The 14792-nt window shown below is 42.0% G+C and overlaps 1 protein-coding gene across 1 annotated transcript in view; it reads left to right on the forward strand.

The window, feature by feature from the left end:
• KCTD1 (potassium channel tetramerization domain containing 1) overlaps positions 1-14792 on the forward strand; it is a 99644-nt gene that overhangs the window by 67370 nt on the left and 17482 nt on the right. The window contains exon 3 of the mRNA XM_052660545.1: positions 9938-10082. Coding sequence (XP_052516505.1) covers positions 9938-10082 — 145 coding nt within the window. The remainder of the gene's footprint in view (positions 1-9937; positions 10083-14792) is intronic.

Consider the following 14792-nt stretch of genomic DNA (forward strand, 5'->3'; position numbering starts at 1 on the left):
CCAGAAACCATTTGAAAACAGACACTTGTTCAAACCAAAGAGCAGGTGATCTATAACATTGTCTTCCAAATCAAGGTGCTCAACAGGATTTTCTGTGCAGTTGGATTCTGTTTTGGCATTGCACATCTTGTCCAAAGTATGAAAATCTGTCAGCACTGACTGAGCCCAGGCTTGGCCGAGAAGCAGAAGAATCACTGGGCAGTAAGAGAGCCGCTCCGAGCGAGACCCTGCGGCCCTGCTGCCTCCACGCTGGTTAACTGACTGCAGGGTCCTCACTCGTAAGATGCAAGTGATGGTGTCTACCTAGCAGAGCTGGTGCCCTGCGGGTAGTGGACACTCCGTAAATGTAGCTCATGTCAGACATCCATTTCTTCCTCATAAAAATTCTTTGGATGGGCTATTATCCCCTTCCTCAGATGAAGAAATCGAAACTCAAACCAATTTGGTCTTGAAGATGGTAAAGCCAGGATTCCAGCAAGTCTGTTGAGTCAGAGCTGAACTTCCAGGGGCTCCTGAGAGATGACTGAAAGCACAGCGCCCAAGCTGTTGTGCCATCACTTGCTCCACTCAGGCCAGCGCTGTGAGAGAGGCGCTCTTCACGCTGTTTCTCGCCTGAAATCCCTCCTCCAAGCCCTTGTGCCCTTCTCTTTATGCCTGGCGGTCCTAAAGACCCAGTACTAGCATTGCTTCCTACAGGAAGCCCTCCCTGCCTGCCCCAGGCTAGCTAGTCCCTGTCCTTTGTCCTTCTGTAGCACCCAGCTGGCCTGAATCATGCTCATCTGAGTAGGCCCTAGGACTTCCCTGGTGGTCCAGGAGTAAATTCACCTTCCAATGAAAGGGGTGTAGGTTCTGTCCCTGGTCAGGGAGCTAAGATCCTGAATGCCTAGGGGCCAAAAAAACAAAACACAAAACAAAAGCAGTCTTAAAACAAATTCAATAAAGACTTTAAAAGGGTTCCACATCAAAAAAAATCAAATCTTTAAAAAAATTAAAAATAAGAGATTCAGCAGAGTACCCAGGAACATGACAAGCATTCAATTAATGTAGGAATAGAAAGCCTACTTTGGTAAATTCCAGTGGTGTTTTTTCAAAACAATCAAGTTAATTATAATACATTTTTTATAGTAAGCGAATAAAGTAACTCTCCAATTTAAAAAATTTTCCCTGTGCGTCATGAGAAGGACTAGCTCCCCCTCCCCCACAGTGGCCCTGGGCTCCCCCCGAAGCCATCAGTATTGCTGTCAACTAGCAATTCTCCAAAACGCTGAGTGCCAGAATTGCTGGCACGCTCATATTTTTTTTTTTATATTTTAAACTTGCCTTTCTTTTCTCCCCTGCTTTCTTCAGCTCTGTGAATCATTTAAGAAAATGATGCTGCCACAGGGAACAGGTACTGGAAACATTACTTCCTCATAAGTAGATATAATTTGTTTTGTTTGCTTTTCCTTAGAAGGTATTTTCTCTCTTCTCTTAAATTACTTCTGTCCATTTCTGTAACAAGCTCTGAATTCATTTTTATCTGTGTTCCTGAAATATCAATGAAACTTCCCAAGTGTGGAAACTCTACACAACTATTTCTCAAATTTTGTAAACAATTATATGCAAATTAAATGCTGTTCAATAAGTAAGGGTTCTCTAACAGTGAGTTGACTGGTGTTTTTCGTTTTTGGGGATTTTTTACATTATAATAATACCCAGCATAGCATCGCCTCTCCCCATTTTAAGAAAAACTTTTTATTATGGATATTATTCTTTTTTTTGGCCATATGACTTGTGGGACTTTAATTCCCCAACCAAGGATTGAATCGAGGTCCTTGGTAGTGAGACAGCAGAGTCCACTGGATTGCCAGGAAATTCCCTATTATGGACATTTAAAAATATATGCAAAGCAACTATACTATAATAAAAACTAATTTTAAAAATATGCCAAAATAGAATATGAAATGAAGACCCCTGCATTTCAAAAGGTTTCTGGTATCAACCCAGCATTTCTCTCCCCTTCTACCTGTTCTGGTTCCCTGCTCTCCCATCCCAGCAGAAAGGAGGGAAGGGGATCCTTTGGTTGCAGTGCTGATTTTTCTTTAAAAAAAAAAAAAACACACACACAAAACTTTTAAAATTTATTTGGCTCTGCGGGGTCTTAAGTTTTGGCACGCAGGATCTTCAATGTTTGTTGTGGAATGGGAACATTTAGTTGCTACACGTGGGATCTAGTTCCCTGACCAGGGATCGAACCTGGGCCCCCTGCACTGGCAGCTCAGAGACTTAGCCACTGGCCCACCAGGGAAGTCCCAGTGCTGATTTTTCTCTGCTTTTCTTTCCTTCCCTGCTGTTCCAAGTCTAGGTTCCACTGCAGGGACAGCTTCCTATACACCTCTCGTTCATGTACCCACACCTACAAATACAGACACTCACTCCCACCCACACACTTACACATCTGCACAAACACACACCTTCCCCCAGCCCTCTATCTCATCTGCTGTCTTCCTTAGGTATCAACTATTAGGACAGAAGCTTGGTTGAACCCAGGTCTTCTGCATTGCAGACAGATTCTTTACCAGATGAGCCACAAGGGAAGCCCAGGAATACTGGAGTGGGTAGTCTGTCCCTTCTCCAGCAGATCTTCCCCACCCAGGTATCGAAACATGGCCTCCTGCATTGCAGGTGGATTCCTTACAAAATGAGCTATCAGGGAACTTGGGTTAGTAGGCTCGAAAAAGTATGAAGCCACAGTGCTTCTGAAAACAAAATTATTCAGTAGAAAAAGGCTGTAAATCAGATTTTTTAAAAAAGTAATATCCTACTGATTGGTGGACTCATCACAGATTGTTTTTCTATTTTGCTGCTTCTTCATCCTCTGTGCTTTTCTAGTTTTTAACAATGAGTAGTTATTGCTTTTATAATTTAAAAATATCCACCAAAAGTAATGCTCAAGAGGTCACTTGGATATTGCCTCTGAAACGGTTCACCGGCAAAATAAATCTGGACTGAAAACTAAAGGAAACCTTTTCCTAAAGTTCAAACCATATATTCCATGGCTTGGAAGCTCAGAGGTGGAGAAGAAAAGGCTTTTCTTGGCAAAGGAGAGCTGAGTGGGTGAAAGGTTCCACAACCCGTGTCCTGCCTTTTCTCACCATCTTTATCCCTTGGTGTGTCTTTGGCACTTAGCTCTCAACCCCACCCCTGGGCAGGGTCTTCTCCACCCTCCCTGAGCAAGTTAATCCTAGCATGGGCACTGCCCACAGGCCCTTGTCCTACCGCCTCCCTCCCCTGTAATTACCATGTGTGCACCAGCTCCTCCGAAGAGTTGAAAGGATTAACCTGCTTGCCTGTGGTAAAGTAGGGCCAAGTGCTATGTTGCCTGCCATGGTGCTTCATGTGGCGTGGGGTTCACCAGACAGCACAGGACCACTGGGTGGATGGAGCTCAGAAGAGTTGGAAGCATCTCCAAGCTAAATTTCTTTAGCTGTAAAGTGACTGTTCCCACAGGGCGGTTGGCAGAATTAAATGTAGGGGCACCGCACATAATGGGACGCAAGAACTCAAGGTAAATGGAGTTGAAATATGCCATTTCAGGTATATGCCTCAACCCAGAAGAAGTTTTCGTTGTCCTAAGAATCTTGACTTTCCCATCTATTCTTATGCCCCTATTATGTCATAGTTGTACCAACAGTTTGAAAGTAACCTCTGAAGTCTTGGGGTGTTTTGGTTCGGTTTGGTTTGGTTCAATTTCCCTGAGCTTCAACTTTTTCTCAGCTGTTAAGTAAATGATAGCTTCCCCAGAAAGTTGGTAATAATCAAGCTTTCTTGAGATAACATGCAACACTAGCAGTCTTATTGAATTATATAAAAACTGTGCATTTCCCAAGGGATGTTGTTCATTTGTTGTCTTCTTGCTTGTTTTAGGGTTGTTTTTTTTTTAATTAGAAATGAAAAGGAGGTATATTTAGGGGTCAAAAACACAGGCTTTCAAATGAGACCTAGGTTGGAGCCCGAGCCAAGTGATGGCCATTGTGGGCTGTGTTCTCATCTGTGAAATGGGAATAATATGGTCACCTTATAGGATCATTGTAAGAATGAAATGAAATGAAGCCCATAAAGCAGGCAGCTCCTTCTTTGGCACGTACTAATATTCAATCGATAGTAACTAGCATTAGAGCAGGTGTCCTCATAGACTTGAATGTGACCATCCTCTGTCCATTCCCCCTCCAGGGGCAGCATGGTGGGTCTGCCAACTCTGTCTCGCCAGCTGTGCGTCCTTGAGTCATTTCTCCACATGTAAAATGGGAGGTTGATCTAGGTCATGCTGGTGATCCTTAACCTCTAAAAATGTGGCTGGCTAATTAAGAAAACGTGCTGTGACAGTTCAGGGTGACAGAATGACCAACTTGAGATTTGCTCCTCTTTATTCTCTCTGCTCATCTGCCTTTGCACTGGTTCCCAACTCAGCAGTTCATTAAACTTCCTCGGGGAGTGTTTTAAGAGATGCAGATGCTTGGGGTCTAAACCCTGAGCAATAGTTACATCAGAATATCTGGCACTGGGCGTCTATATTTTTTAAAAGGTCCCTAGGTAAGTCTACTGTGCAACCAGGGTTAAGAAGCACTGCGCTATACAAATGACATAGTCAAAAACAAGGGAAAGGAGACAGGACTTGGATAAACTGCAAGCTGCCTCTGTGGGGAGATGTGATCGCAGATAGTGTTTTGATTTTCTCACTTCTAGATTTGCTCTTTTCCTAAACATTGCTGAGAGCATAGCCTGACATCAGTCCCCATCGCCCTCCTAACCAAACCCCAAGTCCTTGACCTGCTTACACAGCTCTTCATGGTCTGATTTCTGCTGCCCGTCTCATTTTTCAGTTGGCCTGTCTCTGTGCCCTAGTGGAGAGTAATCATATATGGCAGTGGTTTTTTCCACCTTCAAGCCTTTGGGTCTTCCCTACACCTGTCTTTTCTTATCTAACCTTAGCTCCCATCCCTGTACCAGCTTCTGCTGATCGTTCAGGCTCTCCTGTGAACTTTCTTTTTCTTCCCTGAGTACTCCCACAGCCCACTCTGCATACCCGCTGCACACTCAGTCACACCACTTGACCTGCATTCCCAGCCCCACAGACTGTTGAATTCCATGAAAGTCAAGAGCGTGGTTTATTCACCACTGCATTCCCTGTATTTCACATGATCAGGTTGAGTGAGTATTGGTGGAAAGAATGAGCAAATAACTGAGTGACTATACAATTTTTAAAAAAGAGAGAAATTCTTTTTTTTTTTTTGGACCATGCAGCATGGCATGTGGGATGTATAGTTTCTTAACCAAGGATTGAACCCATGCTGCCTGCAGGGCAAGTGAGAAGTCTTAACTTACTGGACCGCCAGGGAATTCCCAGGAAAGCAAAATTCTTAAGGAACTGAGTCACAGTTACATCAGAGAACCTAAGTCCTATAAATGATTGAATACACAAGAACAAATAAATTCTTAGTGACTAATATTCACACTAAGCTAGGTCTCTTTCATTTAAGACCATTCTTTAATGCTGGGGAGAAGGGGAGCCACAGAGAGGAAGCAGACTAACTTTTCACCAAAAGGAACTTAATTTCCTTGGAGGTTGGGCTGCATTATTTGCAGCATAATCAACAGACTTCTGACTCTAAAAGGCAAGAAAGAGGAGCACATTTGAATGTCTATTAATGTGTATTTTAAGTGAACCTTTATAATCCTCTAGTCTTTGTGACCTGTAACCTCTGTTCATGGAATTCTCCAGACGAGTATACTGGAGTGGGTTGCCATTTCCTCCTCCAGGGACTCTTCCTGACCCAGAAATTGAACCCAGGCCTCCTGCACTGCAGGCAGATTCTTTATCATCTGAGCCACCAGGGAAGCCCAATCCTCTAGTTAATGAATTATTTGCACATAAAAATGATAGGATGCTTACAATTTACTTTAAAAATCCCAGAGCGGGGAGAGGGATCCAGAGAGGTACAGGTGGAATAAGATTGAACAAGAATTGATAGCTTTAGAAGGTGGATGGACACATGGGAGTTCATTATCCTATTTTCCCTGCTTTGGCATACAGGGAAACTGTCCAAAATAGAACGTTAAAAAATAAATGTCAAAAGAATAAAACTGTGGGAGGAAGTTTGGAAGTTTTTCTCAGTACTGCCACTTGGTTCAGTGAGTGGTTTTGTTTTTTTTTTTAAAAAGGCAGTCATACATCATCTGGAGCCAGCCTGGTCTTGGTCAGTTGAAAAACAGGAATGTTCTCCAAGGTTAGTAAACTAATCAGGTCCACAAAGTTTTCAGGCACCAGAGTTTACAAGTCACAACAGTTGATTTGTAACTCCATTCATGTGTCCACAAGAAATATAGCCTGTGTCGATGTTCCTCTCTATTTGCTTAGCCAAACAATGCTTTTCCACAGCACATTCAACCTTGAAACCGACCCAGGACCCCAGTTTACGATCGCTGGCACCACCCTGCCCTTCCGCATTGTTTTCACAAATTTAAAACCTTCCTCCTTTTAAAGGTAGCAAAAATCAGCCCAGTGTCTCCTTTTTTTACTTGTAACATTTGTTGACTCAAACGCAGGGACTCTCTTTTCCGAGGGGCCTTTCACTGCAGCCAGGAATGTGCATGCATTGACGCGGCCAGGAGCTCTTCCTTCCGAGACTGCCCTCCCCTGCCTCTCGGCTCCCACGTCAACCATGCTGCTTCCGCCTTTGGTACAGGAGGCACCAGAGGCGGGGAGGGTTTTCCCACCAATTTCAGGCCACGCCCTCCCTGCAGAGTGCGCCCTCCCTTGCCTGGAGCAAGCTGGAAGTGAAGGTTCCGGGCCGTGCAGGTTCCGGGCCTTGCTGACCCGTACTCCAGACAGCTCCTTGGTGGGGTTTCTGATCTGTCAAGTAGCATCCTGTTCTTCCTCCCAGCTTCTCTTCTCCCACTGCCCCGCCGAAGGGCCACAGCCACCTTCCTGTCCCCTTGCTGAGTCTCCTTTCAGACTTCCCCTCCTCTTGCCTTTGCATTTTTGCTATTTCAGCTAAATCAGATGTAAAGGCGCTTCTTACTGCAACTGTGCAGTTTCTTGTTATCTGCTGGTGGTGGGGTTTTTGTTTTGATAGTATCCTAAAAACCACTTCAGTTCAGTTCAGTCGCTCAGTCGTGTCCGACTCTTTGCGAACCCATGAACAGCATCACGCCAGGCCTCCCTGTCCATCACCAACTCCCGGAGTTCACTCATATAAAACTCACGTCCATCGAGTTGGTGATGCCATCCAGCCATCTCATCCTCGGTCGTCCCCTTCTCCTGCCCCCAATCCTTCCCAGCATCAGAGTCTTTTCCAGTGAGTCAACTCTTCGCATGAGGTGGCCAAAGTACTGGAGTTTCAGCTTTAGCATCAGTCCTTCCAAAGAACACCCAGGACTGATCTCCTTTAGAATGGACTGGTTGGATCTCCTTGCCACTTAACATGACACTTTTCTCCTATCTTGGAAAGGTCTGTAACAATACACCTCAGCCATGATTGTTCCTTTTACTCCTTTAAACCCTGTACCCTAAACTGCCCTCAGGCTTCAAAGAGCTGTTTTCCTAGAAATTTTTATTTGCTATTTTGGGGCACCTTCTTTTGCTGTCTTTTTGAGCATGCCATGACCCCTTTTGATTTTTCATCAACCCTGAGAAAAGGGGTAATTTTATAAAAGAATAGAGATGCAGAGAAGTTGATTCACTCAGATTACAGCTAGTAAATGGCCAAGCCTCATTCCTCTCCTCTTTCAGCCACTCCTTTACTCATTCACTCCGTGAAGATTTATTTGATCACTTTCTGTGCTGGCTCACTTCCAAGCCTAGATTTTGAAAATGAGCTTTTAAAAATTAAAAGCCTGGGATTTATTTAAGAATAAAATATTTACTTTTCATCTCATTAGTAAAGCGACTTGTAATCATTGATATTAATTTATCTCAGGCCACAAAAATAATCAGTGTACACGTTTGGATTTCATTATAAAACTCTTGCCAAACAAATCTAAGATAGACACGAAATCTCTAGACCTAAAGTGTTCATTCAGTAGTGGTAATTCTTTTCATTCCAGTCATTGTGGGGAGGCCCCTGTAAGATCAAACAGACTGTACCCAATTCCCCCAGGTGCTACTTAACTAGTTGGGCAAGTTACTCATCATTTTGAGCCTATTTCTTCATCTTTAAAAGGAGGATAATGGATTTGTTACATAAAGTGCTTAGATGAGGGCAAGGTGTATAGAAAGCAGTTAATAACTATAGCTCCCTTTTCTTCCACTGTCAACTGTAAATTTATCATTAACAGTGAAGAGTAAAATGTTTTAATAACAGGTAAACAAGTCTCATTCTTTACCATCTGGCACCAAACTGTCTTGGAAACACTACAAATAAGTGACTAAGGGTGTTTCAGTTTTACTGCCTCTTCTTTACCTAGTCTACCATTTGATTGATGTGTTTATAAGAAATGAATGACAAGGTAGCATGAAAAGAATCCTTGGATGATTGTAATCTACACCCTACATGATCACCCTCAATTCATGGAAAGTTGGATGAAAACAGTAGTTGAGAAAAATATATTGGGTTTTAAGGATATGATCTGACTGACTAGTTGCTTTCTTCTTTGCACCTACTACCTTCAGGTAGGACAGGAGTTTTCTAATTATCCTTAAAAGATTGTTATTGAAGCACATTCACAAGTCATTCTTTCCTGGGAAAGAGGGGAACAGCTTTCCTGTTTGTTGGTTTGTTTGCTGTATTTTAAGAGGGATGGAATTATCAGTTTAGCATTATATCTGTCCCATTTCAAAAATAAGACTAGGAAATGAATGATTTCAAAATCATCATCAGAGCAATAAAATGGTGTTCCAAATCGGAGAGAGACTTGTTATGAGTTGCACAAAAATCTTTTCTTTAAAAATGGAACCATTTTCCTGCCTACACTTTTAATGAAAGTCAAATGTACCTCTTGGCAAAGGAAGAGATTTCAAGTGTGTAAATTCTATTTTCTGATACAGGATATTTATTTTTCATTAGCCAACCCTCTAGTTGTTCATAGTATAGATGTGACCACTTTCTATTAACGGAGTGTATACTAAAGTGTATGGGTTCAGCCTGCCTTAAAGAGATGAATGATATTGGATACAAAATGCTTTAACTATAGCACCCTTTTCAAATGTTAACTGTAAACAGGAAACACATATTATGGATTCCTGTTTTTAAAAATTACCCATTGCCACTTATGTTCCAGAACTAGGTCATATTTTTTGGGTGGTCAAATGTTTATATTTTATAATGATTCCTGGCTGTTACAAATGATTTTTGCTGAGACCTAGGAAACTAGACTGCATATTGTTAATGAAAAACATATACTCTTAGATGAGTGATATTCTCAGTGATTCATTTTTATAATTAAATGTAGATGTTAGCATATAGACATTGCTTTTCTTTTAGAAAATATGGGACTTATGGGTAGGGAAATCTCAGAAAACAGATTTCTTAAAAACAAAAAATGCACTTTTTTTTGTAGACTCTGTTTAAAAGATACTTGGGAGCAATCACACTTTTTTTTTTAATGGCAGAGAAGGTTGTTTTAAGTAACACAGAGGGAAAGACATGATCTTCCATTAAAGTGACAGTACTTAGCCATAATCACCATGTCAGGAACATCTTCTTTACAGGTAAAAGACACTGAATAATAGAATTTACTTGAGAAAGCCTGCGACTATTTTGAATTGTCTGGTCTTGAGATATTTATCAAGCAGGGGCCAGTACTTCTCAGGGAACCATAACTACGTAGCGGGTGATTTTCCCTGACTGCCATCTTCAAAAGTGCTACCTTTGACAGTGACACAAAACAGTAGCTTTCAGTCTTAGTGGCCGAACGATTGATTCTAATTGTCTTCACTGTTCCCTCTTTCCTATCACAGAATCGGAAGACTTTTTGATGGTACAGAGCCCATTGTTTTGGACAGTCTCAAACAGCACTATTTCATTGACAGAGATGGACAGATGTTCAGATATATCTTGAATTTTCTACGAACATCAAAACTCCTCATTCCTGATGATTTCAAGGTGAGGGATTCATATTAAATTAACAACAGCCTAAATATGTGCTTTTTTTTTTAATGTGCTCCCCAAAATATTTCTAGCTTTACATTTTTAACATACACCAACTTTAATGGCATCAGAGGTTTCTGATGGTTATACCATCTATGTGGAATAAAGTATATGGTCATTGACGTTTACAGCCAAAAGAGGGTGGCTTTTATGTGAAGAATAGAATTACAGTCTATTTTAATACATTGAAAATGAATTGATTATATTCAAAGGTTATCTCTGATAAGTCTTAGGTAGAGAATAAAAGGAAACCTCTTTAGCTTAATAAAGACTTTTTCTCCCAGAAATTTAAAGCAAGCATTATGCTTACCAGTAAAATTTTAGAGTTGTTCCCTTTCAAAATTACTAACAAGTGTTAGACTTAGTCCTACAAGGTGCTGGAAACTCTAAGCAGTGAAATTAGACAACAAAAAGAAATAGAAAGGGTTAATATTAGAAGGGAATATATAAAAATGTTATCTTTGCAGCTCCTTAATACTTCTCTGAATAGAATATTCTAAAGAATCAACTAAATATCATTAAAATGAATAAAGAACTCATTAAAGCATCCATATTCAAGGTCCCAATATACTGCAGTTAATAGCTTACTACCAAAGCCAATCATAAAATGTAATGGGAAAATATACCACTTACAGTAGCAACAAAAATTATAACACCCAGGAATAAACTTAAGAAATATGCAAAGTCTGATTAAGAAAACTGTAAATCGCTACATTCAAGTTTAAAACAAGAATAAATGAAGGGACATTTGTGTTCTTGGATGAGAAGCCTCAATATTGCTGAGATGTCAGCTATGCTCAGACTATCTTATACATTCAGTGCAAACCCACTTAAGTCATAGATTTTTTTCAATGAAATTTGACCCATTTATAAAATTTGTATAGAAGAAAAAAAAAAGGCTCAAGAATAGCTTAAAAAGTGATATTGTACAGCAGAAACCAACACAACATTTTAAAGCAGTTATCCTCCAATTTTAAAAAAAGAATAGCTAAAAAATATTTGGTGGTGATAGAAATGGTGGACAATGGTGGATGTTTCATATCAGACATCACAACATACTACAGTGATACAGTGGTAAGAAAGTGTGATCCTAATAGATGCTAAAATACACATGTAGATCAATGGAAAAAATCAGGATTGGGAGAGAGATGTGTGTGTATGTTGGAATTTGATATATCATCAATGTGGTATTTCAAATTGGTGGGAAATGAAAAGAATAGTCAGTAATTGGCACTGAGACAGCTGAAACCAAGACCTTTGGAAAAAATGTAAAGCCAGAGCCCTGTCTGTATCATAAGTTAGTAGAAATTCCAGGGATAAACATAAAACGTAAAGCTATAGAAGTATTAGAAGAAAATAAAAAGAAATTCCACAAAAGTATAATTGTTAGGCAGAGAAGACCTACTTGAGCAAAATTTAACTACCCAGAAGGCATCCTTAAAAAAAGAAAAAAACTTGCTGATTTAAAGACACTATATACAAATAAAACACAAGTGTCAGATGAGGAGAAATATTTACAGTGAAAAATTAATATCCATCATAAAAGAGCTCTTAAACATCTACAATATTCTGGCCACCTGATGTGAAGAACTGACTCTATGGAAAAGACCCTGTTGCTAGGAAGGATTGAAGGCAGGAGAAGGGGACGACAGAGGATGGGATGGTTGGATGGCATCACTGACTCAAAAGACATGAGTTTGAGCCAACTCTAGGAGTTGATGATGGACAGGGAGGCCTGGAGTCCATGGGGTCGCAAAGAGTCAGACACGACTGAGCAAGTGAACTGAACTGAAACATCTACAAGAAACATGGAAACAACCCAATGGAAGACATTTAAAAATATATACAAGTTTCTCAAAAGAATAGAAATTTCCACTAAACGTTTGAAAATATATTCAATCTCTTTAGTATCAAAGAAGCAGAACTTAAATATATATCAGATTGGCCAGTCTGGCAAAACTTTATATCAGGTTGGCAAAAATTTAAAACATTGGTAATACATAGTATTGAGGAACAGTGTGGTTGGGAGTGAAAGCTATTAAATGTTTTTGGAAGACAATTTAGAGGTAGTGCTGTGTGCTTATTCACTCAGTCGTATCTGACTCATTGCAACCCCATGGACTAAAGCCTGCCAAGCTCCTCTGTTTATGGTGATTCTCCAGGCAAGAGTACTGGAGTGGGTTGCCATGCCCTCCTCCAGGGCAATGTTCCCAATGCAAGGGTCAAACTCAGCTCTGTCTCATTGCAGGTGGATTCTTGCAGTCCAGGGAAGCCCAAGATATCGTATTGAGGAACAGTGTGGCTGGGAGTGAAAACTATTAAATACTTTTGGAGGACAATTTAGTGGTAGTTTCAAAATTTTTAAATTATAGCAATTTCATGTCTATTCATTTCTAGAAGTAACACATAAATATTCAGATATATGTACTTGGAATGTTTAACAATTCCATGTCTTTTCATTTATTTCTAGAAATAACATAAATATTCAAAGATACATGTACATAGAACATTTACTATAGTTATATTTGTTATAGCAAAACTGGACACAATTAAAAATGCTTAACAGTGGCAGATGGTTACAAAATATTATAGAATATTCATACTATGGGTTAGTTGATGCATGGGGAAAAAAACAAGATTTTATTCAATGAAAATATTAAGTTGTAGAATATGTATAGTATGTTTCTATTCATGTAAAAATTATGCATGCTGCTGCTGCTGCTAAATCGCTTCAGTCGTGTCCGACTCTGTGCGACCCCATAGACAGCAGCCGACCAAGCTCCCCCATCCCTGGGAGTCTCCAGGCAAGAACACTGGAGGGGGTTGCCATATCCTTCTCCAAAGCATGAAAGTGAAAAGTGAAAGTGAAGTCGCTCAGTCGTGTCTGACTCTTAGCGACCCCATGGACTGCAGCCTACCAGGCTCCTCCATCCATGGGATTTTCCAGGCAAGAGTACTGGAGTGGGTTGCCAAAATTATGCATATATGTGTATAAATAGATAGAAAATTATATAGAAGTGCCAAGTCATGTCCAACTCTGTGCAATCCCAAGGACTGTATCCCTCCAGGCTCCTCTGTCCATGGGATTCTTCAGGCAAGAATACTGGAGTGGGTTGCCATTTCCTCCTCAGGGGATCTTTCTGATCCAGGGATCAAACCCAGATCTCTTTCATCTCCTGCACTGGCAGGTGGGTTCTTTACCACTGAACCAAGAGAAGAATAGATCTTAAAATTAACAGGGATCTGAAGGGCCTCTCATCCACCCTCTCCTTCAGGACTTTGAACAGTGGGGCCTGTGCCAGGCATGATTAGCCATATGGAAAAGAGCATAGAAGAGTCGTGTCATGTACACGTCGCTTCCATGAGAACAATATACACTTGGCAGAAAACTAAGAGTAATAACTGCAGTGAGCGTGTGGAGCTCCCTGCAGCCCTGGAATGAGTTGGAGGAATTCTCCTGGCCCTGCTGCTCCCCAGTCAGTGGCAGTTCCTGGGAACCTTCCAGAGCCGGCCTCTCTTGGTGTTGAGCCCAGTTCCAGCGTTTACAGATGTGGGAAGTTGGTTTGTGCAACGTGGCTCCTAAGTGAAAGTTGGCAGCTTTATCAGTGATGGTCTCTTCCAACTCGGAAAGGAAACTGTCTTGCGGGTCTGTAATATGGCGCCTTACTAGGCGGTTTTCAAGGGTGCTCTTCACATGCTTCTCTCCACATGCCCTTTCCTGCCAGCCCGCGAGTCTTCTTTTTTCTTGGCGGGGGCCGGGGGATAGTTGGCCATGAGTCATGCAGGATCTTACCTCCCCAACCAGAGACTGAACCCACAGCCCCTGCATTGGAATGTGAAGTCTTAACCACTGGACCACCAGGGAGGTCTCCAGAGGGCAAGTCTTCTGTCTCCAGCCCTCAGCCTAGAGCTGGGGACACACCTGCTCAGCCAAGCAGAGCCAGCCAGTAGATGGTAGGCAGCAGGCCTCATGTTTCCGGGCCCACCGGCTGCAGAGTTGAACATCTCCACCCGCTTCCCACACCAGCTTCCATGGAAGAAGGTGAAAGAGGAAGAAAGTGAGGGCTGCTGCTAGAAAGCAGGCAGAGGCCCCTGTGGAGATGCACAGAAGTAGAGGGAGGAGTGAGGGAGGGGAGAGGTGGCTGCACGAGGGTGGGGGCTCTGGGGGTGACCCCAGCCTCTCTGCAGACCCAGAGCCCCAGGTGGCAGGCGTTAGGGCTGGTAGAGCAAGTCGGGCCAGTAGAGAAAGGACGCCAAGTATGATACCCGGGCAGCCACTGGACCAAAGGTGCTTACCCGCTGATGTTTTCCTAGAAGGAAGGCACTGGGACTTGGGAAGCGGGTAGAGGAGAAATGTCACCTTTATTTCTCTTTTTCAGAACCTTTACCTAGATCGTTCATGGCCTCTTTAACCTGAGCTGCCCACCCAGGAGCTGGCCAGGCCCGCCTCCTCATCCCCACTACCAAACCAGCTCCTCTTCCTTTGTGTCCTATCTCAGGAAAATGCCAGAATCTGCCTTTCTGCTCCAGTCCCGCCCCTCCCACATCCATCCATCCATCGGCCCATAGTACGCTCCAGATACTTCTGGAATCAATCCACACCTCTTATCCCCGCTCCCTGGTCCAAGGTCCGGCAGCTCAGATGACTCATCACTGGTCTCCTCT

The sequence above is a fragment of the Budorcas taxicolor genome, chromosome 22, assembly GCF_023091745.1.
Source record: "Budorcas taxicolor isolate Tak-1 chromosome 22, Takin1.1, whole genome shotgun sequence".
Taxonomy (NCBI): domain Eukaryota; kingdom Metazoa; phylum Chordata; class Mammalia; order Artiodactyla; family Bovidae; genus Budorcas; species Budorcas taxicolor.